The following is a 27,402-nucleotide window of genomic DNA, read 5'->3' on the forward strand; positions in this document are numbered from 1 at the left end:
AACTAACCCATTATCTACACCCAGATCCACTAACACACAATTGTTGGACTGTGTATTTAAGAAGATTTTATTGAAGAGTTATCATGTGTCCCAAATAATGAGATTATCCCTTTCTATGATTCCAATTAGATGTCTGTCAGATACAAAGATATGTAGAGACAGACAGACAGACAGACAGACACACACACACACACACACACACACACAATCCAAGTGCAGGACAAAGAGAAATGCGGGTACAGGGCTAAGACCTCCACCGGACCCTCCACAATAACCAGAAATCCTTCTCCCAACTATTCCATCCAACCGCCCACCTTCTCAGATCTCCGTCAGCTGCCTCACTCTGACCTCCCGCAGGCAGCAGGCCTCACAGAGAACTAAGAGGCCATCAGGCAGCATTCACTCCCTTGACTGCTTCTTCCTCCCTGGCAAACGAACGTGTCGTACCGCTCCCCTCACCTTCAGTGGAAGACCTATCATTCTCCAGGCCAGGGCTAGTAAATGACTCCGCTTCTTCAAATTTTCTAGAAGTTGGCTCACACTCCACATGCAATACCCATTCACAAAGAACCCCAAGCTGCTACTGTAATGAGTACTTTCCAGCCCTAGCTCTCTCCTGGTTTCCTTCTATCTTGCTGAGTACTCAGTCCCTTTTTGTGGACTCCACTTCTCTGAACTCCCTGGAGGGTGACAGTCTTTTCTTTCCCCTGTATGCTCTCCCCAGGAAGTCCTCCTGTAGTCCCATTAGTGCAACTTCCTTCTGCTCCCCTGTGAGCCCCAAATCTCTCCTCTTTGGCCCAACCTCTCTTCCAAGCTCTCCACCTAAATGTTTCTCATAGGCACCTCAAATGGCAAATGAACCTCTTCTTCCACTGAATTACAATGCCTTAAAACCAGAAATCCACAAAATATTCTTTTTTTTTTTTTAAGATTTTATATATTTGACAGAGAGAGACAAAGCAAGAGAGGGAACACAAGCAGGGGGAGTGGGAGAGGGAGAAGCAGGCCTCCCACTGAGCAGGGAGTCCAATGCGGCGCTCGCTCCCAGGACCCTGGGATCATGACCTGAGCAGAAGGCAGACACTTAACGACTGAGCCACCCAGGTGCCCCCCACAAAATATTCTTGAATATTTTGTCTTTCCTTTGGTCTCCCTGCATGAAGTACCACTGATTCTACCTTGTAAATACATTTCAAAAGCATTTTCCTCGACGTCCCTCCAGCCACTAACTGGTATATGAATGGCCTCCATCACTTCTCACCCGTATCACTGCAAAAGCCATCCTGCCTCTAGGCTTATTCCTCTACCAAACCAGTCTTCCTCTGATGCTACTGTGGTCTTTTTACAAAGCAAATCAGATCATGTCACCTCCCTGCTTAAATGATTCAGAGGTTCTCCACTGTAGGGAGGAGACGTTCATCCTCTCTTCATGTCCCCAGGTCACCACTCACTCCTTCCTTCCACATACACTACACTTAGACATAATTAAATGGTGACATAATGACAGTAACAACAACAACTTTTATTTAACAGCTATCAAATAAAAGTCAACAGTATTCTGGATACTTTTCATGTGTTCATTTAACAGCTCACAAACCCCCAACAAGGCAAGGAGAATTCTCATTTCATAGATAAGTCAAAGGAGGTCAGAGAAATTAAGTAACGTTTCCAAGGTCAAATCTAAGACACCAGAGTTCACATTTGTAACATTTGTCTGACTCCAAAGTCCACGCCTTCCTACCAACAGCAGAAAGGAGAGTGCCATGTTTTAACAAGCTGGCAAACAGGAGCCCAGGGCAAGGGCTCTTGCCATTGGACAGAGAATACTAATGACACACTCAGGACATACTGCAGTGGGGCAGTGCCTGGCAGAACAAAGGGGCCAGAGTCCTGGCTCTCTTGTGGTCCTGCTAGGATTCCGCTAATATGGATGAGACACTAGCACAGGTGAAGCAAGAGTATGGCTGGAGTCTGAAAGCCTAGAGCTCAGGAGGCAGCTCCTCCACTCATTAGTTATGTAAACTTGGGCAAGTTAGTTAAATAGGATGATGACACATCCTGGCTTACTGGGGACAGTCCGAATTTGCCCCTGTTGCTGTCCTTGAGTAACCATTATAGAAACCCTATTTACAGTCTACAGTGTCTCAGTTCAGGCAATAAATTATGAGGTCACCATATGCTTTACCTCCACAAGCTTCAATGTGTTCATCTGTAAAACATGGAGAGCCATACCACCCCTCATTGTGGTGCTGTGAGGACTACCCCAGGGTAACCCCTGGGGTGCTGAGCCCATGAACATGCTCAATGAGTATCACCAAGTCACTTAATAACACCTAGTCTCTGTGCTTTAGCTTCCTATTTTTCAATGGTTGGACAAAACTGACCTATTTCTTAGTGTTTGTTAGGATCAAATAAAAATAAAGCATTAGAAAATATGAGGTAATATTGGTAGAGGAAAAAAGTTACAAAAGTTTGAAAAACAAATAAAATCTCCAGAAATCAAAATTTCCTCATTTTTTAAATTTTCATTGAGAAAGCTAGTTTTCCAAAGTACAGAGAAATGAAATTTGCACTAGTATTCCTTTATTAAGAATTAACTGAGGGCCTGATGTGTGCAAAATAAATGCGGGAAGAGCACAGGAGAGGTGGGAAAGGGGCTGGGGTGGCCACTGCCACCACCTGCCACCACCTGAATACTCATGTTGTGCAGACAGTCGCAAAAACGATGAAGGCAGGGCGTGGTAGTTCCCACATTAGATTAAGAAATTATCTGCCCAAGTCACACAGCCAGTATGGGGTGGGTACAAGGACATTCTGTGCAATTTCCAAGTCCATGCAAACCCAGGGCACTTATCCCAGAGGGCAGAAGCACTCAGCTGAGAGGAGGGCCACGAGAGAGCAGAGCTCCACCAGCATCCTTCCAACACCACCACAGGCCTCAGAGACCCGATGACAGAAGAACAGAACAAACAAAAGGAAGCCCCCTCATCTTTGATCTCCAGCTATTAACTAACAAACACTCCATGAAAAGAAAAAGGGAGACTGAAAGCTTTTAGCAGGGATCAATTTTTATAGCAAGGAAAGCCTACAAGTTCTGAAAGACTAAAAGAAAAAGCAAACATCCATAGAATTAAGAACAGAAACAGACAAAATCATTAATTTGTGAAAGCAGAAAATAAACCAACATTGGATTTCAAGAACAAAAACTGGGTAAATGCCAGCACTGAGGTCAAATTTTGCTCTACTGTGAGTCATGCATGCTGTCACTACAAAATAATTACATTCATAATGTACTTCAATCCCAGCTCAAATCCTGGCCTTATTATGGCTCAGCGCACCAACTCTACAATGAGGAGTACTTTTTGTTATTAAACTTCTGGCTGTGAGGCAAAATCCAGAAATAGAATGTTTTAGGCCTGGCACCATCTGAAGTACAGAGATTTTCCCGATAGCACTAAGGCTGAGCACTGAGGGCGTGTGGCACCGCCCTGGGCCTCCCCCTCCTTCAGGAGGCTTCCGTACGGCAACGAGCACAGGGTGTGTTTACTGCTGCCCGAGTTCTTTCTGCAGCTACCAAAGAAAGAGAGGTTCATTCTCCAAATAACGTTTTTCTATTACTTCACTTCTTAAATGCAATGGCATATATAGTCCAGGCTGTATCTTCTGGTGTAGGAGGGGGTCAGAAATGAGCATTTTCCAGAATGCTGGGGGTAAAGTAGGGCAGATGTCTATCCAATGTAGGTCTTAAAATTTTTAATTTACAGAAAGACTCAAAAATAGGTTAGACGTGCCTCAGAATATAAGAAATTCAAGTTTCCTTCCTACTTTATTTGCGCTCACGCTTCTACATAATTAAGGAGCTGCTGCAGAAGCTTGAATGTGCAAATGTTCAAGGGCCCGCACATATCCTATCCCCACTGCCATTCATAAGAACCGTGAGACCATTCTGGGAGGTAAGCAATAGCATTCCTCTTTACGCGCGACAAAATCAAAGTGCTTTAACAAGCCACCCAGGAACTGGGCATTACAAAGTGGAGCTGTAGCAGAACAGTCAGAACTCAGGTCACCTGACTCCTAATAAAGTGTTCTTGCTACACCAACTTGTTCTTAAACATTATCCCTTTCAAAATTCTCAATGAATGCAGTTATAGTCATATTGGTAAAAACTTTTCTGGTTCCAGGAGGTCATTTCTTCTCTTGGGAAAAGTTTAAAAAAGAAAAAAGTAAAAGGAAGTAAAGAAAAAATAGTGATTTGAAAAGTTGTGATTTGAAGAAACAAGTAGCTAATTGTTGATCAGAGTTTAAAACTGAATTCACAGGACTGCAGCCACAATTTATTTAAAGCCAAAGACCAGTACTTTGAAAAACAGTTTGGCAATTCCTCAAAATGTTAAATACAGAATGGCCATATATCCCAGCAATTCTACCCCTAGGTATATGCCCAAGAGAAATGAAAATATATGTCCACACAAAAACCTGCACAAGAATATTCACAGCAGCATTATTCATAAGAGCCAAAAGGTGGAAACAACCCAAATGTCCATCAACTGATGAATGGATAGATAAAGTAGGGCCTAGCCACACGATGGAATGGTATTTGCCATAAAAAGGAATGGAGTTCTAATATAAACTAATTCAATGTGGATGCACCCTGAAAACATGCTAAGGAAAGAAGTCTGTCACAAATGGCTACATAATGTAAGATTAGATTTATATGAAATGTCCACAGGAGACAAATCTGCAGAGGCAGGAAGCAGAGCAGTGGTTGCCAGGAGCTAGGGGGGACAAGGAACAGAGAGTGACTGCTAATGAACACAAGGGTTTTTTTGGGGGGTAATGAGTACATTATGAAATTGACTGTAGTAATGGTTGCACAACTCTATGAATATACTAAAAACCACTAAATTGTATAGTTTAAAAGGGTGAATTTGGTATGTAAATTATATCTCAATAAGGCTGTTTTTTTTTTTAAATAAATTTTTCATAGAAGGAAAAAAATAGTTACAACCAAAAGCAAGAAAACACCTGACGGGACAGACCAGAACTGGAAATTAAAGTTACCAGTAGGAATTAATGATTTCTAAAACACGTCTTTCCTAGTTATGTTTGCTGAATGGGTCGGTGGGAAGCACTGACGCCCAGCAGCGAGGAGTACACATGAAGTCTAGATCTGGGTTTCTAATACTGTTGTCACCAGGGGACAAAAAAAATCAGGGCTCCCTGAAGAAATGGCTGATTCCAGGGCTGACCCAGGAAGGTACAAGGTAAGCCTGAAATATCTTACTGTGCCAAAAAGCAAGAGAGTGCTCAAAAAAAAAAAAAAAAAAAAAAAAAAAAAAAAAAAAAAAAAAAAAAAAAAAAAAAAAAGGTGGGGACATGCCACAAGAACACAGAGCCAGTTTGAAAAGACTGCCACTAGCCAAACCTAGGGAAATGTGAGCATCAAAATAATTAACAGGAATGGCTATAAATCATTGAAAAAACAGAAATCCAGAAGTCCATACTAAAGATGGATGGATGGTGGAATGGGTGGATGGGAAGAAAGGGCTCCCCTGAGAGCAGAATGGTGACTGCCACATGGGGAGGAAGCAATGGGGCTGGAAAATTAGCATTCTGCAACCAAAATGTAAAGACTGGTTCAAGCAAGAATAATCAATAGATGCTAAATCTGGGGTTGGAGATAAGGAGGATATTTGCATGGCCCATAGACTGCTTACTAGTTGGCAGGGGGAAAGCCCTTAAATGCTGGGTAGAGAATCTGGACAGCACCCTGCAGGGTGATCAAACTCAACATCACCAACGAAGTCAGAAGGATGCTGTGTCTCCAGATTTGAAACACTAAGCGCAAGGGAGCATTCCATAAAGTATTCTGGCTCCAAATGCTTTCCTAAATCCTTCAGACAAATTCAAAATGAGAAGCATTCTCTTAAAAACAAACAAACAAACGGGGGCACCTGGGTGGCTCAGTCAGTTAAGCCTCTGACTCTTGTTTCAGCTCAGGTCATGATCTCAGGGTCATGAGACTGAGCCCTGTGTTGGGCTCAGAGTCTGCTGGAAGATTCTCTCCCTCTGCCCCTCCCCCCTTCAAATAAACAAACAAACAAACAAATAAATAAATCTTAAAAAAACCAACCAACCAAAAAACACCTGGCCCTGTATTCTTCAACAACGTTAGTGTTAGGAAAGACAAAGAAAGGCTGAGGACCTCTCCAGATTAAAGGACACTGAGGGGCACACCCACTAAATGCCATGTGTGATCCTGGACTGAAAGCAGTACCAGAGAAAAACATGCTACACAGGACATTATGGGGCCACTTAACACAGTTGGATGATGGACAGTTAAAAAGAATTTTACCAATGCTAAATTCTTGATTTTGATAACAATATTGTAGTTATACAGAGAATATCCTTGTTCTTAGGGAATACACAGTGGGGTATTAGGATGTAAAGGAAATGATGCAGGTCATCTACTCCCAAACAATTCAGAAGAAAGATATAGGATAATGATCAGAGTATGGGTGGAAAGTGATAAAACACTGGCTTAGAAGTGGTAAATCTGGGTAAAGGGCATAAAGGAATTTTTTGTACTATTATTATTATAACTTCTATTAAGTTTGAAATTTTTCAATAAAAAAATTAAATATATATGTCTAAAAGTGATATGTGTTTTATGACTACATAACATATATAACACATATAACTTTATGGAACATACGTATGTATAACAATGTTTATATAAAGTAAAAGAACAGATTGTAACACAGAGATGCTGGGGTGGGAGCCTCTGCTTAAAGGGTAAGGGGCAAGAGGGTCTGCTTCTTAAAGGGCTTTTCCGGCAAAGTCATTGCTCTTCTCAGACTTCTTGTTTTTTCTTTGCTTTCTCTACTCTAGAAATCCCTAAGCGAGGTGATGGAAGTTGAAACTGAGGATAGAGAGCAAAAAGCAAAAAATAAAATGGCATAGTAAAGAGGGTGCCTGTCCAGCTCACGTAAGGAACAGCTGTGACCCCTCCACCCTTAGTATACGACAACAAAGGCACTGGGAAGCCACAGACTGAAGTCCTATAAGAACAGCTCCTTCCACCCATACAGCATTGTCTAAGCAATGTGAAAACCAGGCAACCATGGTCAAGAATTTGTGCTGGCTTATTCACAGATGAGATCCTAACAGCATATACAAAAGATCATGCTTTCAAATACAGCAACTCCCACCGACAATATGCCGTGAAGTATCCAGGACAAATCCTGACACTGGTTCAGTGACCCCTTCACTTGTGTGTCTTAACAAGGACAATGCAGTTTTCCAAATGACCTACAAAGGCACCAGGGAAGCAATTCCACCTGTTAGCTATCCTGTATTTGTATACACCATCACATTTTACAAGCCGCACTTTATTTGTGCCACATAATGAGAGTGACCGAATGAAGAAAGGGAAGGGTGGGTGAGGAGGAAAAAGGAGAGAAACAGGACAAGAGAAAGTGTTTTATAGACATAACCAAGACACTCGAGGACCTGACACCTTACACCAACTTCTCATCTGTATCAACATTATCAGTGTGGACACCATTATCATTTCTAGATACTCAAAAAAAAAAAACACCTGAGATAAAATAACAAAGCATGCCCCCTATTTCCCATCCTGTGTCAAGTACAATGAGTGTGTGAGAACCAGAGTATCTAAGGTTCCCTTAGCTGTGAAAATCCTACTCTTGTATTACTAAAATTTTCCTACAAATTTGAAATTATCTCAAAATATAAGTTGGATCCTCTGATCTTCCTGGACTTTTAAAATCTTACTGAGATGAAAATCTTTCATACCATCCAAGCATGTTGTATTGATGCTAACATAGCAGTTATTCAATAAATTTGTGTTCTATTAAGAGCAAATTTCCCAAAGAGGCAAACCAAGGCTTAGAATTTTTTTTAAATTTCAGTTCCTAGATCAAACTCACTTCATTCTTGGACTTCTATGGCTTAACAGATGTAGAGTATAATGGAATATACTCCTAGCCCATTTAAAGCTAGATGGCAAAAATCAATTCAGAATTTAACTATTTAAGAAGACCATCAACTCTCTACACAGCAGTATTCCCAAAGTTGAAGAAAATATATTCCACCCTGATCTTAACAATTATGAAAACACTGTATCCACACTCTAAATACCAGAAAGACTTTTGTCAGTTTTTGTACTGAACCTGGAAAATTAAACAGAATTTATCTATAGTCCAAGAGGCAGTAATAGTAATAACATCAACGAATTTACATAGTGTTACAATTAGTTTGCAAATCACCTTCCTTTCCGTTGTAACATTTGGGTCAGGTAGGCCAGGAATTATGTCCTAATCTATGAAACAGGAGAACTGAGAATTTCAGACTTTTTCAAGGTCCCCAAATTATCAGGTGGTAGGTCTAGGGCTTGAGCAAAATCCTTTTGGCTCTAAGTCCAGCTAACAGTGTGACTATTGCTTAACTGATAAGTAACACCCTATAGTTACTTTATTCTCTCACAAAGTTTCTAGACCTATCACCTATCTCATTATTAAGACAAATATTATAATTGTTTTTCATGAGAGTAAGTACGGTAGTCAGCCATTCGAGTTGTGATTCATTCTTTTAAATTTCTTTTTTTTTTTTAAACTTCTCAGAATGATCAATTCACTTTAGGTATGCTGTCACCAAATGGCAAGAGGATGTCATAGAAAAATTAGGCCAAAGTAAAAGGCTTGAGCTTTCCCTGAGTTTCAAGAGTGATTCTAGACTCCAGACACCTGCAATGGCACTCACAATTTATAAGAGAGATCTTCACATTTTAATTAAAAGATTCACTAAAATAGCTGACCTTAAAAAGAAAAAGCAAAGGCAAAGCTTTAGCAAATGTTGAATAAAGTACAAACTTTAAACAAAGGTCTTTACCCAACCCTCTTTTAAAAACCTAAGTGTCTTTCATAATGTATTATATATTCCTACAACTGTTAATACTAATTACACCTAAAACATAGATAGACGCTGAGTAGAATACTAATCTTTAAAATTCACCATGATTTAACTGTCAAAATACCTAGAGAGGTTTATCCTCAAATGGTTTCAAGCTTTAAAACCTATAATAATTCTTTCAGAAGAAGCCTCCTTTTACTTAATCTTTCATGTCTGTCTTGGTTCTTCTGAGCCAGTTAAAGGCCCATCTCTTTTCCAGCCTGGGTAGCGGTCCATTCTCAACTGATCCTTTCCCTGCGTAATGTTCCCAAAGTCTGCTCCTGTCACTTGCTAAGGTGTTGCTAGCTGGGAGCCAGAAAAGCCTAATTCTCCTCCAACTAGTGGAAGTTATTTCCCCCGCCATCATCACTACCCAGGAGTAGAGCTGACTCCCCCCGCCATTCTAAAAATGGCTTACCTATAGCCACTGCTTTCATTGTTCTTTAACAATAGCCTCTTTGTAGTTTATTTTAGCAACGTGTACTAAGTAGGTTCTTCAGAAACTTAAAGGAGAAATTAAAGAAACAACATCCCTCACAATGAAGCAAATAAAAAATAAAGAGGTTTCATAAGCAAGGGCAAAGAGTAACTGCCATTCCACAGTTCAACAACAAATCAGATTACAAATTTTAGTTAGGGCCCATATTCAGAAATGAATACTGCAAAAGATCCTATAAAAATTTAATTATAAATGTCATCTCTAACTTTAGATAAACAAGTTTAACAACCTCCATCCAAATGGGAACTGGTATCATCCTCTGAGAAGCATACAGGATGAGAGCTCAGAGGGGAGTTCTGGAGCCAGACCACCTGGTTCCCAGTCCTGGGTCCACTGCTTATTTGGCTAACTTCTTTGTGCCTCACTTTCCTCATCTGTAAAATGGAATGATAAGCTGTATCTACCCAGAATTGTTACTGAGTAGGTTCAGCCAATTAGAACAGACTCTGGCACAAACACGGTCAAGTACTCAATAGACTACTGCTGCTGCGGCTGACCATGATGATGATTTATCCTCCATCTAGTGCTCTAGCTTATAACTCCCAAGTGTCTCAAAACCTGACAAGCACAGTTGGTTTATTAGCCTAATTGAATCTGAGGTATTTTCACTCAAATTATATTCCAGTTGGTTGGAATGGCACATTCCAATGGCTTCTCCCTGCACAGCCAGAACCAACATGCTAGTTTGCAACTAGGTCTATTCACACACTGGAGGGTCATGTTGTTACACAGTCATCTGTTAGGGAAGACAACACGGAGATTTCTTTTATATAGGAACAAGTACATCAGAGCAGATTTCAACAACTGTGTGATTTCACTCTTTGTGTCAGGAGAGATGTTTTACAGAGGTCTGAGGGCTGAGCTGGGTTACAATGCACAGCCTACCATTCTAATCCATATTCTGGGTCCAAGAGATACGTAGTCAGTGTGTGCCAGGACTGCACACAAGTGTGAGGTGAAGTGGGAATATAAAAACAGACCTGCAGATTAACACTAGGAGAGTACATCTCTGTCTCATTAGCCACAATCAGAACAGGTGGCCTGGACGAACTCCTACCCTCCTCCTTCTTCAAAATGCATTTAATAGAGCTGCAATGACCAGGAAAGGTAATCTGTCTGCAGTTTCAGCTCTTCTCTCTTCCTTGCAAGTTCCTTGTCAGAAGTGCTAATAATGAGTCAGAAAGTACCCGAGAGCATCCAGCAGACAAAGAAATGAAAAGTAAGGATTTATAAAATTAGTTCAAATCACTCAAATTTCTGTGTCTAGGTATATACTGCTTTTTTAAAAATAAGGTATATGTTTTCCCTGTGACATAAATTTTAATTTCACAGATGCTTTATACATTGATGTTTCAAAATTTGAGAAGGCCAGGGAAGAGGTCATGAATGCTTTAAGAATCCAATAAAAACCACAGACCCTCTCTCTGACCCTTCGAACACCGTATAGGCATGTGTATAAGGACTCTGCCTAAGAGGGAATTATCAGTCTCCTAAAGGCCAAGCATGAGCCCCTGTGAAAGCGTAGGTCTGGCTTATGAATTTCTTTTCAACTGCATTTTGTCCAGATTTCCAAAGGGCAGGGAAGGCAATATTACAGCTTTAAGTCTCTTTAACACAGCTTCCGTGCCAGGTATTTCAAAATCCACAAATACTTAAAGGCAGACAGTTTAGAAATTCTCAGAAAAACCCTTGTAAGGTCAAATACATCATTCTTCTTTTCAGTATGAGAATTTATAGCATACTTATTTTGGCAATTCACCTACTTCATCATTCCATACCTCATGGAGACAGTTTTCTTTCCTAAATAAAGAGGCATATATTTAGAGGGAGAGGAAAGTGGCAGGTGTCCACATTCCTGAGGGGTACAAGCTGGGGTGTCCAGGGAGGTGTTAGTGGGAGGGTGGACACAGCAGAGATGGAGCCACACAGCCGCACTCGCTGCTCGAGGAAGACAAAGTATCTCAAAGAGACACTTTAGGCCTGGCCCGCAGGAGCTGGAGACACTGCTCAGAACTGGCCAAAAGACTGCAGCTGAATTTTTTAAATCCTTTTAAAACTCAAGTGTTACCAAATTTATTCTTTCCGTGAGCACCAAAGAACAAAGAGACTCTACTGGATCTATAAATACCAATTAAGGAGAAGAAAGTGTGTGTGGAGGCAGACAGCCTCATAGAAACAATTCATACAGAAGTGAGTTACAGGAGAAAAACCAGTAATTTGGGGGTGGGGTAGAAGAAGGAAAGAATTAGAAATTTAAAAGAAGTGGCTTTCATTTGGACCGGCATAGTGTGTGCTGTGGTACTATTCACACACACCTTCCCATGAACAACAGCAGTGTGGGGCTTCTGGAAAAACACTCCGGACAGTGGAATACCAAGCCATGCTTGTCCAATTACAAACCAAACTGAGCACAAGTACATCACAGCATTCTTCACATTCTTCCACATATTGACAAAATACATGAACCATTTGCACCTATTCCAGACATGGTTATTTAAGCTCTTTACGCAGCATGATCATATGAAGAACACAAGGAGACAGCTTCACTTACATGGTTAATGAAGAGACTCTTGCGTTTTTCTCTCACTGTGAAAACAAAAGATGCAACAGAAATGTTACACACCTGCATGCCAACCCCGGGCAGGTTGCTGAGGACTGGGCCTCCTGTGTCACGGCCCCATCCTTCCACCAACCAATATACCCAGATGCTCAATTACCATATATAAAACTATGTGACCTGCACAAATGCAGATCTGAACTTGGCCACCAGAGCAAAATATACACCCACTTCAAGTACAGCACCCGAACAACTGCAGCTACGATTAACTGAGTGGGAACAGCTTTCCAGTAACTAAAAAATACATTACGTAGTAATTTCGTAAAACTTGTATGCATCCATTAATTCAGAAGGATTAACCAATAATAAGACTATTTATTTCTAACCCAACCCGACCCATAAAGGTCCACACAATTTGGGTGAAATATAAAAATATAACAACAATACCTGCAACAGCATTAAGACACAAGAGAGATAACGCACCTTAGAAGTGTTATTTATCATGGAAACCAGACATGCTCCAGGCAGGGTGCTAATGAAAAAACCAGGTTTCTGTCTAGGAGTTCTTCCCCAGGGGCACCTTCAGTACCCTCTCCCCTCAGTAAGGCTGGTAAAACTCACAACAAAAATACTGCCCTGTCTAAAAAGTCATTTCTCCTACTACTGTCTGTGCATTATGGCTCAACCTTCCTTCCACCAGACCTTAGTGCTTCCCAAAACAGGGGTCCTTAGCCCCGAAGAAGTAGAAGGGTGACACGGAACCCAGAGGATTCTTGAAATAACCTACTATCATTGAGTTTTGCCTCTTTTTTCCTAAACACTTACTTTTGAGGGTACACACTAGTCAGCTGACACGTTTATGGAGTAGGTCACTGTAGAGGATAGGAAGAACAGGTTTCCTTCAAGGAGATGACATCCTCGGACGCCAGGAATCAGTAATGCTACCTCAGGGTATCCTAAACATACAAACAGCATACAAATCCAGCTCATCTGAGGAGGACTTTTTCCTTGGCAGTCCATAACCCAAGGCAGCTTCACTAGTTTTCAAAAGCCCTCCAGCTGAGCTGACTGAAGGGCTGGCGAAATGTTTTCCTATGTTTATGTTCTGTTCAATTCACAAGGAAACATTTCCTTTTTCCTTGGAAGTCTTATCACATCTCTGGAATGAACGCTGTCCTTCTTCCTGTCTCAAAGATGTTTGGGACGCAAAGCAAAAACCAGCCCGAGGATACTGCTGAGAGAAGGTGCCCGTACCTGGCCATCAGAGGGATTCACCTGCAGGCCACTGGCATGCAGTGCACACGGACTGTGCGGCAGCCTGGCCATGCTGGAGGCAGGACCGGCACCCTTGCAGCTCAAGGGCATGTATAGCAGGAGACGGTGTCTGCTATTCACACTGTGGAGCCTGCATGATTTCTTTTGACCTAATTCCAAATAAGCATCATCCGTATGTGAACCACAACAAAAGAAAAAATAAGAGTCTGGCAGAAGCACTAGGTTTTAACTTCCTGACATACATACCTTGTATGTGTGCATGTATTGTGTGTGTGTGTGTGTGTGTGTGTATGTGCACGTGTGCATGTTTTCCTTACATTGATTCAATACTAAATTACTATGCATCTATTCAAGGTTGCTCCACCACAGGGGGTATGATGATATTTCTATAGTGGTTTCCCATTGCCTGAAGGGATCTGGAAACACTTTCTACACAGGAAGTAGACCTGGCAGGGTTTCTAGCAAATTCCATAGGTGACAGTCCTTCCTAGGGCATCCCAGAAATAGGTTTGTGCAGAGGCTTTGTGTCTCCCAATTATGGGAACTGCTTCCAAGGTCACGTTAATGCCCAGTATCACCCAGCCTCCCACAGATAAAAGATATCCATGCCTCAAGAAATATTAGAGCGTCTTCTATACGGGAACTATTAAAAAAATTAAGCATTATTCAAAAATAGGAGAGAGGCCTGAAAATCAGAATCTTCAATAGCATGGGCTGAAAGTTTTAACAAGAAAGTTCATAACAAAAAAATTAAAACAAAACCACACAAAACAAGTAGGAATACTGTAAAAATGTATACTATTCTTGTACATCTCCTACGAAACTAAATCTCAGGGAAGAATCAGGCCATTTCCATGAAGCCCAACTAGTTCCAATTAGAATAGTAAAAAAATTCACTAAGACATTATAAAATACCTAAGAATAAGGTATCCAAATCTATTACAGACTATCTTAGGCACTCACTGTTTTTATACAAACGAATACCTATACCTTCTCCTATTTCACTCAGAGCAACTGGGCCGGCTGAATCTAACCTGAAATCTGGGTTCACGGTATTATTTTGTATTCTCTATTATTGTGTAATGCCACTAAGACGACCTTTGTAAAATCAAGTCTGCATAGTATCTGAAAGGCTTTTGCATACATGCATTCCTATGACTGACTTCCTTGTGAGTGTCTCCTGAATCCCCAAACCAACTGCCAGTCCCCACACAAACAAAAATAGTTCCCAATATCCATGCTTATACGAGGTGACCTGACCATAACTGCCTGACTCCAGGCAGATACCAATTCCTAACTGGACAAATTCTCTCTCCTGGCAATCTGGAGATGCTAGTTCATACTGCCAGTACCTCAACTGAAGGTATGGGGTGGGGGGGATGAAATGCCTCTCCTTCTCTGCAGGAAAGAGTTAACCTAGGAGGTCTGACTGCCATCCCTGACATGGCCTGTTTGCGAGGGAGGCCCTAAGCTGGTGTCTGGGAATATGGATTTGGGGAGGGTTCCTACCATTCCCTAACCAATGAAAGCAGCTCACTGTGCTTACATTGTGCGAACAGTAGTTTATGCTCAACACCTGCTCTCCTCCTGGGAGTCTAGAACTTTGGTACATATTGGCAGAGGATGCCTACTTAACCAGTTCTCAATGAAAATCCTGGGCTCTGGCTCTCTAAGGAGCTTCCCTGGCTGGTGCATGTCATGGGCTGTCACTGGAAAAACCCAGTGCATCCTGCGTGACTCTACTTGGAGAGGACTCTTGGAAGCCTGTGCCTGTTTTCCTCTGGACTTCGCCCATGTACCTTTTCCTTGTACTGATTTTGCTTTGTATATGTTCTTTGTAATAAGTGATAGCCATGAGTATGACTGTATTTTGAGGGCTATGACTCCTCCTACTGAATCACCAGAATTGGGTGGGGTAAGGGGTAGGGGGGAGTGCGGAGGGGTCATCTTGAGAATCTCCAACACAGCTCAAAAATATAACTTTCTAAAAAAAAAAAAAAATCAAAAACAAAGTGCCTAATTACTGAGGATTTGTTAACAATCTAAAAGCAATTACAGCTAACTCTTTTACAGATAGGCATTTAAAAAATTATCTTGGTTTCCCCTGTTCCATCTCTAAAATAGATCTTCCAGTGGCAGATGTCAGCCACTATTTGACACAAAATATGAGAACTAAATAAGTCCTAAATAGGTAATCCAAAATCCTTCCTTTGAAAATGAGGAAGCAGCCCATGCAGGCCCAGGCAAGGAGTGATGAGAAGGGGGAAGCCTGGGGATGGCTTGCCGGGTTTCCCAGGCTCCTCCCTCCTCACGCTACCCTCCCTCCCAGGGCAGTGGCACTGCTGCCTGGAGCCAGCACGAAACGAGTTCCATCTGACAACAGATAATTAGGACCGGATACGAACAGAGCTAAGCTGCACCACAAAGAAAAACTACTTAGCTTTTTAATTACTCTGGATGAGAAGGACTGGCAGGCCATTCAAGTGGGAGGCCTTGACAACAATATAAAGGATTCTAAAATTTTGTTTTGAGATGTAAAGGTGATTGCTGGGATAGCAGAGTCAATCGGGACCAATAAAATCTGGTTCAAAAGAAAAGGTTCTCTTTTTCCTTTCCTTTTTCCTGTGGGTGAGCACAGATCAGGCTTTAAACAATCAAAAGATTATATTAATTTTTCTTATAATACGTTTGAGATTACCACACAACTTCCAGTTTTCAATAATTCAGTGAATCCAATCACTCACTTAATTCAAAACACAACCACTGAGTCCCATTAGGGAACATAGCTCCAAGGCAAATGCAAAGATATTCTGAGGTCCCAGCCTGTCTAAGCCTGTAGCTTCACAGGGCTATAAGTCATGAACACCAGTGACCGGCACACAGGTTTAGACAGTGTAGGAATACAATCACCCCACACCTACGGGCCCTGTACTAGGTGTACAAGGTGCCTCTCCCACACTGCAGGAGGGCAGCTTCTCCGAAGAACTCCAGCCCACTCTGAATGGTCCTCGACCTGCATTTACTTCTAAATTTGGGCACAGAGGAAGCGGATATTCTGAACATTCAAAGCGAAATCTAAATAAGCAAAGCAGATGAAACAAAAATGAGAAGATAAGAAAAACTGCAAAGATGTCTAGGGCAGATCAGCTGCAGAGAGCAGAAGATTCCAGAGAACAGAATAGGTGGCAGAAGTAGGTACAGGCATATGGAGAAAACCATTCAAAGATCAAGTGTCCATCTAATAAACTGCCAGCTAACTTTAGATGTTTTCTGTTTGCCTTGGAGAATATCTAGGGCCAAAGGATTTACCCAGAAGCACAGAAACCTAAATAAAGTGGACTCTTCCAGAACTTGCCTGATTATAAGAGAAATGTATGCTTACTGTGAAAAACACTGGAAAATACTGAGCAGTATAAAGAAAAAGACACAAAATTTAAACTACGAAAATACAGAGAAACATAAAGAAAAAAATATACAATCCAACAACCCAGAGATAACTTAGTATTTTGGTGTGTATCCTCTCAAAGGGAGTCTTTTCTCTATGCATATGTACATAGATGTGTTATATGCACTTTTGCATTTTAATAGATTTAGATATAAACGTGCAACAGAATGTTGCCCATTTTTCTGCTGGTACATTAGTCATGTCATTGGTTGTATAACAAATCTTTAATACATAAGGGTATTAATCCTTTGTCATACGTATTACAGTATTTTTCCCATTTGATGGTTTAATTTTTAGGATGCATTCTGACATAAGTTTTCCTTTTTAGGCAATTTCTCCTATCGGTCTTACAAAGCTTACATGCTCCCTTCCCCATTCTGAGATTAATATTCACTCATACTGTTTCTAGATATTTATAATTATATTCATCACAGTTAACCTACAACTAGTTGACCCACCAGAAATCTACTCTGGCACAGGGTAGTAAGGTTATCACTTGATTTTTTAAGGTGAGATTCAAAGAGCTCTCTATACTTTTATAAAGGACTACTATCAAATGTTGGTTGCTACCATTTCAGATCTGACCTATTCCTGGTTTGCTTCCAAGGGGTATGGAAGCAAGTCTGAAATGAGAGGGTTGATCTATCCCTATCAAGAAACATGGACAGAAAAAGATGGGTCTGGGCACAGCAGAGCCCAGAAACCACCGTTTCCCATCTCCTACCAGTCAGACCCAGGGTTCAGTGTGCAGCGCTGCCGTCAGCATAAAGGAGGACCCATACCTAAGAGACCGAGGTCAGGCAAGAACCTCAATCCAAGTGAGCAAATGGGTGCCTGCACCCCAGAATAAGGACGGCACTTCCTGAGAGCCTCTGCCGTCTCCGATTCTGTGCCCAGAGCTCGGACAGCTTACACAGTTAGTCTCCCTGACCATGCCACAAGGAGGCACGAACTCTATTCTATTGCGGTTCAGGAACACCGTACGGATCAGATGCACAGACTCATACAGATAGTGATGGAAGCAGGCTTGCAGCTCCAGCAGGCTGATTCCAGAAGGTTGTGCTTTAATACATCACTATCTTCAGGAAGTCTTTCCAAGGCATTAGTTGCTCTTACAGGGTGACTAACTCAGATTTATCAATGAAATTCAATTGCCTTCCAGATGTCACAGAGGAGCTGACCACAAACACCAACCATGCAAGGCAGGCTATAAACATGAGAAGCTGTGAAAAGTACAGAAAGGGTTAGCCTGTGCTAAATGGAGGGAGACTGAAGGTCCTCACAGTTGAAAGAGGAGTTGAAAGAAGTTGTAGAAAAGTAAGAATTTATCACTACAACTAACAAACCAGAGGGTGCTAGTAAACAGCAGAACACAGCTGTGGTAGAGAGGAATGAAGCTCTACCCCCACTGGGATGAATGACCACCCCAAGCCTGGACTCTGGGTCTCTGCTCACTGAGAAATTTTCCGACAACTGAATCTGGGGAAAGCACAGGTCAGGTGAGACGACAGAGTACAAGATATATTGAGGAAAAACTGATATCCTGAGTCTAATTTGATTTCAGCAGAGTTTGTACTGTGCAAGCAGTGTCCTCCAGACCGGAAGGCTCAAGAGATCAGACACTGGGGCAAGGCAATCCTTCCAAGAAAAGTGGGCCACAGAGCCCAAAAAAGACCTCCCTTGTCCATTTAATTTAATTACTTAGCATGGCCAAGAGACCCTGAAGCACCCCACCTCGCGCAGCTCAAGAGATGACTGCAGAGAGAGGAGAGCTGTCCTGAGAGTGGGATGGCTATGTCAAGTTCAGCCCTGGGAGAGCGAAGTTCAAATACTCTGCCTGGGCCTCAAAAACCTACATTCCGTTGCCCTCAAATAATGGACCTGTCCCTCTTTAGTGAAGTTAGGAAAGGTGGAAGAAAGTGATGTGGCAGCATAAACCAGAAAGCCACCTGTCAGAGAGACTGCCACAATGCCCTAGCATGCCTGCCCAGGAGTGACTCCATGCCTTCATTCTTTCATTACTTCATTCACTCAATCCATTTTCTCTTTAAGTTTCTGAGATGTGCTAGCCTCTATGCTTGATACAGAGAATGCAAAATGAGGAAAACAAGTCCCTATCTAAAGCAACATGGAATTCATGGATACATCGACCCACTATTTCTTTATTTACAAACCATAAAAAAATGAACTCCACAAGACAGGAATATACAAACTGCATTGAATTTAACGCCACTGCTTTTATGGTACACCTTTATTCTATTTGCCACTTAGGAAGGTAAAAAATGCTGCCAATTAAATTTTGAGAAGCCATTGCCTGTTCTGATTTCAGAGATGTTACATTTGGGGAACTATCAGAATGGATGAAATGTGGGCAATCTGGGAAGGCACCTAAGAGGCAAACTTTGGGCTGGCCTGGGCAAGAGGGAAGGGCACTGCGGACAAGGATGATGTGTCCGCTGCAGTGTGACAGAGCAGAGGGCCTGGCCTTTCAGGACTGGAAGCAGCTCAGAACTGTGGGAGCACGCAGCAGGAGGCAGGGGAGGATTGGCAGGGAAGGCTGAAAGGGCCCAATGGAATGGCTGCATGCCATGCCGAGGGCTCACTGTCCCTTGTGGGTGAGCGGAAACCATTGGAAAAGGACAGTTTGAGCAGGAGGGGTCCTAGTGGACCTGTGCTTCAGAATGCTATCCTTCTGATACCAAAGTGGAAGAAAAGTGAGAATAGAGTTGGAAGCAAGAAGGTAGGAAAGGGCCCATGGTCAGAGACCAAGTGAGGGAATACGAGCTGTGAGTCATGACACTGAAGGAAGAGAGACCAAGTATACAGGGGAGAGATGCGACACAAGACATTAATCACAGGACTCGGGCTGCTGGCTGGGGACCCAGACCGACAGTGGGTTTATCCTTAAAAAAACAGGACAAGGAAGTAGACAGGAGAGGAAAGGTGGTGACTTCTAATTTAGACATAACAATCCTGAGGGATTTGTGGGTCTGCCAGATGGAATGTCTCTCAGGCAGTGGGAAATGTGCATCTGGAACACCTAACTACAGCGCCAAGGTAAGGGATGGCCTCTCCTTGCCTGAGGTCCTGGGACAGAATGGCTCAGGGGAGTCCCAGGTGTCCAGCACTGAGGGACCCAAGTACCTGCTTCACAGGCACAAGGGCAGAGACTGACCGTAAGCACTGACTGACTGCTTACTGTGTGTAAGTTCAAGCCATCTTCCTATTGCCTCATGACAACAATCTACTAATGACAGTTACGATCACTACCGATTTACAGGAAATTATGACCCAGGAGATCACATAACTATAAAGTTAACTAATGGCACTCAAGAGCCTCTGGTCAGTCTCAGAGCCCTGGCTGCCAAACTGGAGAACAAGGAATGATTCCCTGCAAGAAGGAGCTCGCCACAGGCTAAAGATAATCACAGTCAGCCCCTACTTATGGACTGACCTTTCACTACTCGGGACTTCTAATATTTCTGGGGCATCTACTCCCCCAGACCAGAAGGAAAAGATAAGGTAAGGCTATACTAGTTTTCATCATTCTTTCCCCCAAAACGATCTTGTCAACAGATAATTCAGGGCTGGACTAGAGCAGCAGTCTTGAAACTAGGTGTTCAAAGAACTCTTGAACATGGCTGAGGTATGAGGTAGGGACTCCGTCCCCACCTGCTTCTTCACAGTTACCTTTCTCCACTTCTCAGAAAAAGGCATGCCAACCCAGCCCTGGACGTGCACCAACCTGACATGAAAGACCTCTCCCAGGGCACCAGACAAAACAGACAGCAAGGGTAAGGCTGCTGCCTTTAACCCAGGTTCCACAACTTGCAGCACAGCCTGGAATCTGCCCTGTCCTGTGGACATTTCTACCAGGGGCACAGTGGGAACTTCTGCCTCTCAGTCTACAGATATCACACAGGGATGACAGTTTCTATTAGCACCACGCCTCTGCAGTGTTTAGACTCTGTCAAAGATGCAGGCTCTGAGGGAGAGATCGGGGGAGCACAGGTATGAGCACAGAGGTCCAGCAGACTACTGGCAAGGCACTTACTTCGTCCTCCGTGTCCGGCCATTTACCGTAATCATATAGAGTGAAGGTGGTCATGTGCATGTGTACTGACATGTGACATGAACTGAAAAGAAATGAAATCAGACCATTTCTGACAGAAAGTAAGTCTGATCTGACTGACTGGCTTGACAATGCTGCCTAGCTTTGCCAACAAGGTCACATAAAGGACATATAACATTGTGACAAAAGTGTATTTAAATCAAAAGAGAAGTTAAAAAACAATAGGTCAGAGGGAAAAGGACAGGTGGGGAATCTTTCATTCAACACATATTAGAGTTCCCCCCATGAGCTACTCACTGTACATGGCATAGAGATGTAAATGTGAGAAAGACATGCGATAAATCAAAACAATAAAGTGAAGACCGCTCCTTCTTTCGAGGGGTATGTAGACTGCAATGGGGTCAAAGGAATCAGGCAAGGTGTTCTGAAATGAATCACAAATTTATTTTCCCAAGGCTCCTCCTAAGTGTCTCAGTTAAATCCGGCACCACCAAATGGAAATGTTGTTCTTTAACAGCAGATATAATTAAAAGTCATTCATATGTCTGGTAAAGTCTTTTTGGTGTACTTCCCAGAAGCTACAGAAGTGAGAAGCTCCTCTAACTGGGTGAGAAACTCTTTTGCAAATCAAGGGATTCCAACTCCTTTCTGTCAACAAAGTTGAAGGAGAACAAGATTACGTTGTAGCTGATCATTAAGAATGGTTTTGGATGACAAATCCCTTGGAGATTTTTTGACATATGAATCAGATGAAACAGAATTTAGTGATGTTACTATAATAAATCTCCTATTCCCATATGTGCCTATATGAACAAAGTTCCTCAGCATTTACATCTATAAAAACAATCTAATGTTGACCAGCACCTCATGCCAGTAACATGTAACAGCCACAGAAGCATCTCAGTAAGAAAGGTTTTTCTAAAAATTACTACACTTCTCTGTTTAATAATTATTCATTAAAATCTTAATATGTTTGTGTTGTTTTGATCAACTGAGGGCTAATGATAATAATAACGATACATCAATCCAGAATTTACTTTTAACATTTAGAGATTTATAATTGTGAGAAAAATTAAACTTAGATCCATATTTTCATAAAATGGAACTATGATGGTGTGATAAATGACTTAGAAATATATTACATTAGGATAAAATTCTGTGGAGAAAATGACATGGAAATACAAGTTCAAGATGAAAAAGAAATCATATGAAATTTCCAACTGTTAAAGACGAATTGTTCATACATTTTTAAATGATTTATGCTGAATTACCAAATCATTAAGATACTGAGATACCATCTGAAACATTTTTTAAAGAGATATAGTTTTATTTTAAAATATATATATTTAAAATACATCAAAAATTACACCCTTTGATAGGATGGAAAATTTTTATAGTCAACATAAAAATGTTCAAAGGAGTTCATAGTTTTTCAAAATTATTTTCCATAGTATGTAAGCAAAGGAAAAAAAAAGAATGAAAATCACTGGTGTAAGAGCTTTGGGGTCTTATGGATTCTTCCATATCTAACAGCAAAAATATTCCCTATGGAACCCGATAAACTGTAAGGGAGACGCACAGAGTGATAGACAGGGACGTGGAGAAAAGGGCACGGCAGAGCACAGCGCATATGAGGGTGACAAAGAGAGCAGGGGACATGTAGGAAAGGGGATGACAGAAAGGTCATGGGAACACTCAAGTGGAAGAGATTCCTGGCAGGGCACAGGGTCAGCTGCTTCTAAATGCCAGATGAAAGGAGTACAAAAAGGTTGGTCTCCTCATGATAGAGAAGTTCAATACTGCCCAGGAACAAAAACATGACCCTGAAGAAAGGAAGGCCATGAAACATCTTTTTCAATTTCAGTATTTCTGAAAGAACGTGCAAAGAAAACCATAGCTCATATTTTTATTTCTGAATTTTAACGCTTCTACTTTGGTTTTAAGTCACTCAAGAGACATTGGTTTTTATTCCTTTAACTATTTCAAGAAACTCTTACACACACAGATTACATACACACATACACACACACACACACACACAAACACAGACACGTAAGTTCTTATTTTTGTCCAAATTCTTTTTTAAGGCAAAGAACCTCTAGAAACCATACTAGTTAAAATAAAAAAGATGTGGTTTGGCTGCTTTCTCCTAGTACTTAAAAGTAGGCTCTCATGTCTTTGAAAACAATGAATTAAAATAGTATAGAAAAGGAAAAACCACTAGGAACTATAATTCTTCCCCACAAGCCAAAATGATAGCGTGAAAAGCCAAGGTAGGCCAAGCAAACTAATTTCTCTCTCACCTGGCAACCCCACCCGGTCCCGAAAGGAACCCTTGGTCCTTTCTTTGTTGAGTGGCTCTCATACAAAGAAATTCTGCAATGACATCCCATTTGTGTGAAGAAGAGACTGGGAGAGCAGTCAGTCTGGCTTTGGACAGAATATCCCTAACTTCAGCCAGCTGGCAGAGATCTCATTAGGCAAGCACTCCACTATCATTCTGTTATGGTAAAGTTTCCAGTCTCCTTCTGAACACTGAAAAAAAGGATCCAAGGCCAACTTAGATCTCTTTGATATCAGAGGGAAAAGGAACTTAGTAGATTCTAATTTAACTCCTAATGACTTAATACAGGTATCAGCTAGAGCAGAATAATGAACAGTTGGCCAGTGGGGAGCATGGCAGACAGAGTGTGTTCATCAGACCATCGAGTGCTGGAGAAGGAAAGAGGATGACAGGTCTGCAGAGCACAGCACCGCAAAGGCAAAAGAGCACCTGGCTGGGGTCCCAGGCAGGAGGTGCCCTAACAGAACTGTCATCACCCCAACAACAGCCTCCTATCCACAAACCTAATGCAAACTACTGAAGGAGTACAACAACCTGAAGAAGAGAGGGAAGATCACCAAATTCAAAAGAAAGGGATCTAAAAGGTGCTGTGTGCCTTCTAATCTTAGATTATATATATTTTTTCTCCCAAAAAAAATAATAAATTGGCATAGGTGGGACCCACAATTTTGGAATTCTCTAATGCCCCTAGAAGTATGGAGGTCTTGTAATGAAAACGTAAGTTTGTGCAAGCAATGAATGACCAGAAGCAAATCAAAAATGTCTCGTGGCTTTGTTATTTTTTCCTTCTCTCAGTCACCTAAGTTAAACCTATCCTCTGTACTAGGCAGAGCAAGGCACAGGAAATACTGAGATCCATTACCACTTTCCCTCTAGGAGCTAGTTGGCAACACAGACAAGAAAGTAGTTCCAAATACCACAATATGGTTCAGACAATGAAGAAAGCATTCACAGTTATAGCGGGAACTCACCAAAGGCCCACTTAATCCAGCCTGAGGGGTGAAGGACACCTTCAGGGAAGAAGTGATAGCTGAAATGAGGCTTGGAGACTGAAGAAATGAGCAGTGTAGAAGACAGAAGGGGAAATCCAGGTAAATGCAAAGGCACAGGAAGCCACCTGGTACACCGGGGGGACTGCAAGGAATTCCATATGGCTGAAGCACGGAGATGCAAAAGAAGAAAGTGGGCTGAGAAGGAAGGCAGGATGGATCATAAAGGGCCTTGTCCATTATCACACTAAGGCGTCTGAAATTTAATTCTAAGGCAACTGGGGAGCCATTAAAAAAGTTTAAGCAAGCAAGGAACATAATCAGATCTGATTTACAGTAAGTCTTTTGACCTAGCAATCAGAACGATCAGACTGGAAAGGGATGAGGTCACAGGTGAGTCCACAGGCTCCTGTAGTAACCCAAGGGAGAAAACAGGAGTCTCAACTAAGGTGGGAGCAATGGTAATGGTAAAGAGTAGTCAGGTTTAAGGAACATTCATGAAGGAAAAATTAATACACCTTTGATCACTTGGCGGTAATGGTGTGCTGGTAAATGTTTAATAGCTTCCTTAAAAAAATTCCCTGATTTGTAGCATTTGTCAATTTCTATGGGATAAAAATTCCCATTGTGGCTGTTTTCAAACTCCCAAAACGGTGTCACTGAACTTGGAAATGGGAAGAAATGTGAACAACCAGCTCCTGCAAGTCAGTGTGAGTCAGCTCCAGCGCTACTGCCAGCGGGTGGGACTTGGGGAGAGGGATGAGTCTAGGAAAAGTCAAGACCTCCCCTGGCTTGGGGACCTGGGTAGAGGAGGAAATGCAGGGCATTAACTGTAGTTACTAAATTCGGATTAGGACAGAGAAAAACCTGGCTAGACATTGTGGCTGAAACGGACATTGTGAGAAACCGTGTGCAAACCCAGAAGATAAGATGATAAAGCACAGAACCCTACAAAATACCAACATTAGAGGGATGAATGGAGAACTGGATTAAAGATGCCTGAGAAGGACCTTTAAGAAAGGGAGGGTTTCTCAGGACCAATTCCCCAAATAGTTCCCTGACTGATAATCAATTCACCAAAGAATTAACTTGCTAAAGTTACCCTATTTACATATTTTTAAAACCTATTTTTTAAATTATTTATAAAGCGATTGTTCATTAGAGGGACTTGTTTTCAGCAAATTGGCCTGTTTGAATATAAAAAGTCAAAAGAGAAGGAGTTTTAAGGAGCAAGGACTAGTCAGTGGCAGCAAATGCCACACAAGAGGTCAGGAGCTAACAGAAGCAAAGACGTCCCTGAGCAACCTTACGACACATGCTCCACAGAACGGCAGTGGTGGCAAGATGCCAGTAGACAAGTGAGTAGAAAGAGAAGTAGAGATGGTACAGAAGCTGTCACTGAACAGAGTAACAGAGAAGAAAATCTCAGGGAGAGGCTATTATCTTCCCTTTTCTTGTATTTCCTGTGTGACTCAAACAGGTTTACATGTTGAATAGAAAGATCCAGCATTTAGGAAGAAATTGAAGGATTAAAGAGAAGGGTCAGAGTAATCGATACCCTGATGTTCCAGAAGAGGAAGGGGGAGTGAAATCTGTAGTAAAGGTAAGGGGGAAGATACACTTCCCTAACTCATTTGTGGAGCAATTCCTCTGTTAGGTCGGAAAATGGCTGCGTTTCATTTTACCAGGACAATCAAGGTATGTGTCATCTACTTAGAGGCCCTTTTGCACTTCCATTTGATTCCAGTTAGAACATTTCCTGAATGATATTGGTCTGTACCCTGAAGCCACAGGAAACAGGAACCAAACCTGAAAGTATGCCAATCTTGCATCATTAAGCGCAAAATTTAATTATTTTAGATTCTCATTGTCCCAAACCCTCCTCCCCCCCGTCACTGTCCTTCCCTTACAAAATCCTACCCCTCCCAAAGGCTTCCCACTTTACCAGGCCAAGAAATAAAGATTCTGTTTTATTTTTACCTGATACATTTAAAACTTATTTCACAGGTATTTGATGCCTAGAATGATTTATTTTTATGCTTGGAAACACTGATTGTTTTATAAATGCCCCAAATTCTTTCAGATCAAGTCAGTGCCTGCTTGAGTAAAGATCACCAATATCACTCTAGCATTTTGCATGTCAAAACTGCCACCTAACCATTACAATAAGGTTTCTGTTCTTATAAACGAAGTCTCTGTCTTTTAAATATTTTATTATTTTCTAGTCAATTTAGGATTTTCTCTAAATTAGAGCTGAGTGATTCGCCAAAACAGTCAGGGATTGAATTACACAAGACTCCAGCGTTGTAATATAATATCCTAGTCACTACACGGTCATGTAACACATTTCTCTGGCTACTCTTGTACAGGAAACCAACTGAGAAGATTCATGTTCACAATACTGCATAACTTTTATCTGTCCTTTGAAGCCAAGGGCCAGGGAACAATGAGATAAGCTAGAGGCTGAAAAGAGAGAAAAACCCTTAACAGAAATTCCACACACACCTGAGACAAACCACAAAGACTGCAGAATAAGCTGGGTAGTAGAAGTTTGGCAAAAAGAAAACATTTATCCTTAGTGTACAGGTTTAATTCAACTCTCAAACGGCACAACAGAGATAATAGGGATTTGATTTGATTTGATTTTAGGATTATATTTTGCTTTCTTTTACAAACTGTCTAAAAAAACAAACACTTCTGATCGTTAGAGATTTATGCACATATTAATTCTTACAGGAAAATGTCTGACTCTGCCGTAAAAACTGCTACTATAGAACGTTATGTAGAAATACTGCAGCTGACTAGCAAAATACGGATAGTTGCTCCAAGACAGAAAATTCTAGCAGCGCCTGGGGGGCTCAATCCATTAAGCATCTGCTTTCAGCTCAGGTCATGATCCCAGGGTCCTGGGATCGAGCCCCACATCAGGACCCCCGTTCAGTGTCCAGGGGTGGGGGGAAGCCTGCCACTCTCCCCCTGCTTGTGCTCTCTCACTCTCTCAAATAAACAAATAAAATCTTTAAAAGAAAGAGAAACAGATAGAGAGAGAGAGAGAGAAAGAAAGAAAGTTAGTTCTAAAAATATAACTTAATACATATGAAAGGAAGAAACCCCAAGAGAACACCATCAAACAATACATTTGGGGGGTTAATAAAGGGGATTCTACTTCTACCTTGAGAATCACATCTAGTGGAAAATCAAGACTTAGGTTGCCAACATGAGCCTTCTGTTTTGTTTTGTTTTAAAAA

General features: G+C 41.6%; 1 protein-coding gene across 3 annotated transcripts in view; it reads right to left on the bottom strand.

The window, feature by feature from the left end:
* The window catches only part of CCNY (cyclin Y), a 221,398-nt gene that overhangs the window by 43,401 nt on the left and 150,595 nt on the right, over nt 1-27,402 (bottom strand). For all 3 annotated transcript variants that reach the window (XM_026483421.4, XM_057304701.1, XM_026483419.4), the window contains one exon: nt 12,024-12,058. In XM_026483421.4, coding sequence (XP_026339206.1) covers nt 12,024-12,058 — 35 coding nt within the window. The remainder of the gene's footprint in view (nt 1-12,023; nt 12,059-27,402) is intronic.

The sequence above is a fragment of the Ursus arctos genome, unplaced genomic scaffold, assembly GCF_023065955.2.
Source record: "Ursus arctos isolate Adak ecotype North America unplaced genomic scaffold, UrsArc2.0 scaffold_30, whole genome shotgun sequence".
NCBI classification, from domain to species: domain Eukaryota; kingdom Metazoa; phylum Chordata; class Mammalia; order Carnivora; family Ursidae; genus Ursus; species Ursus arctos.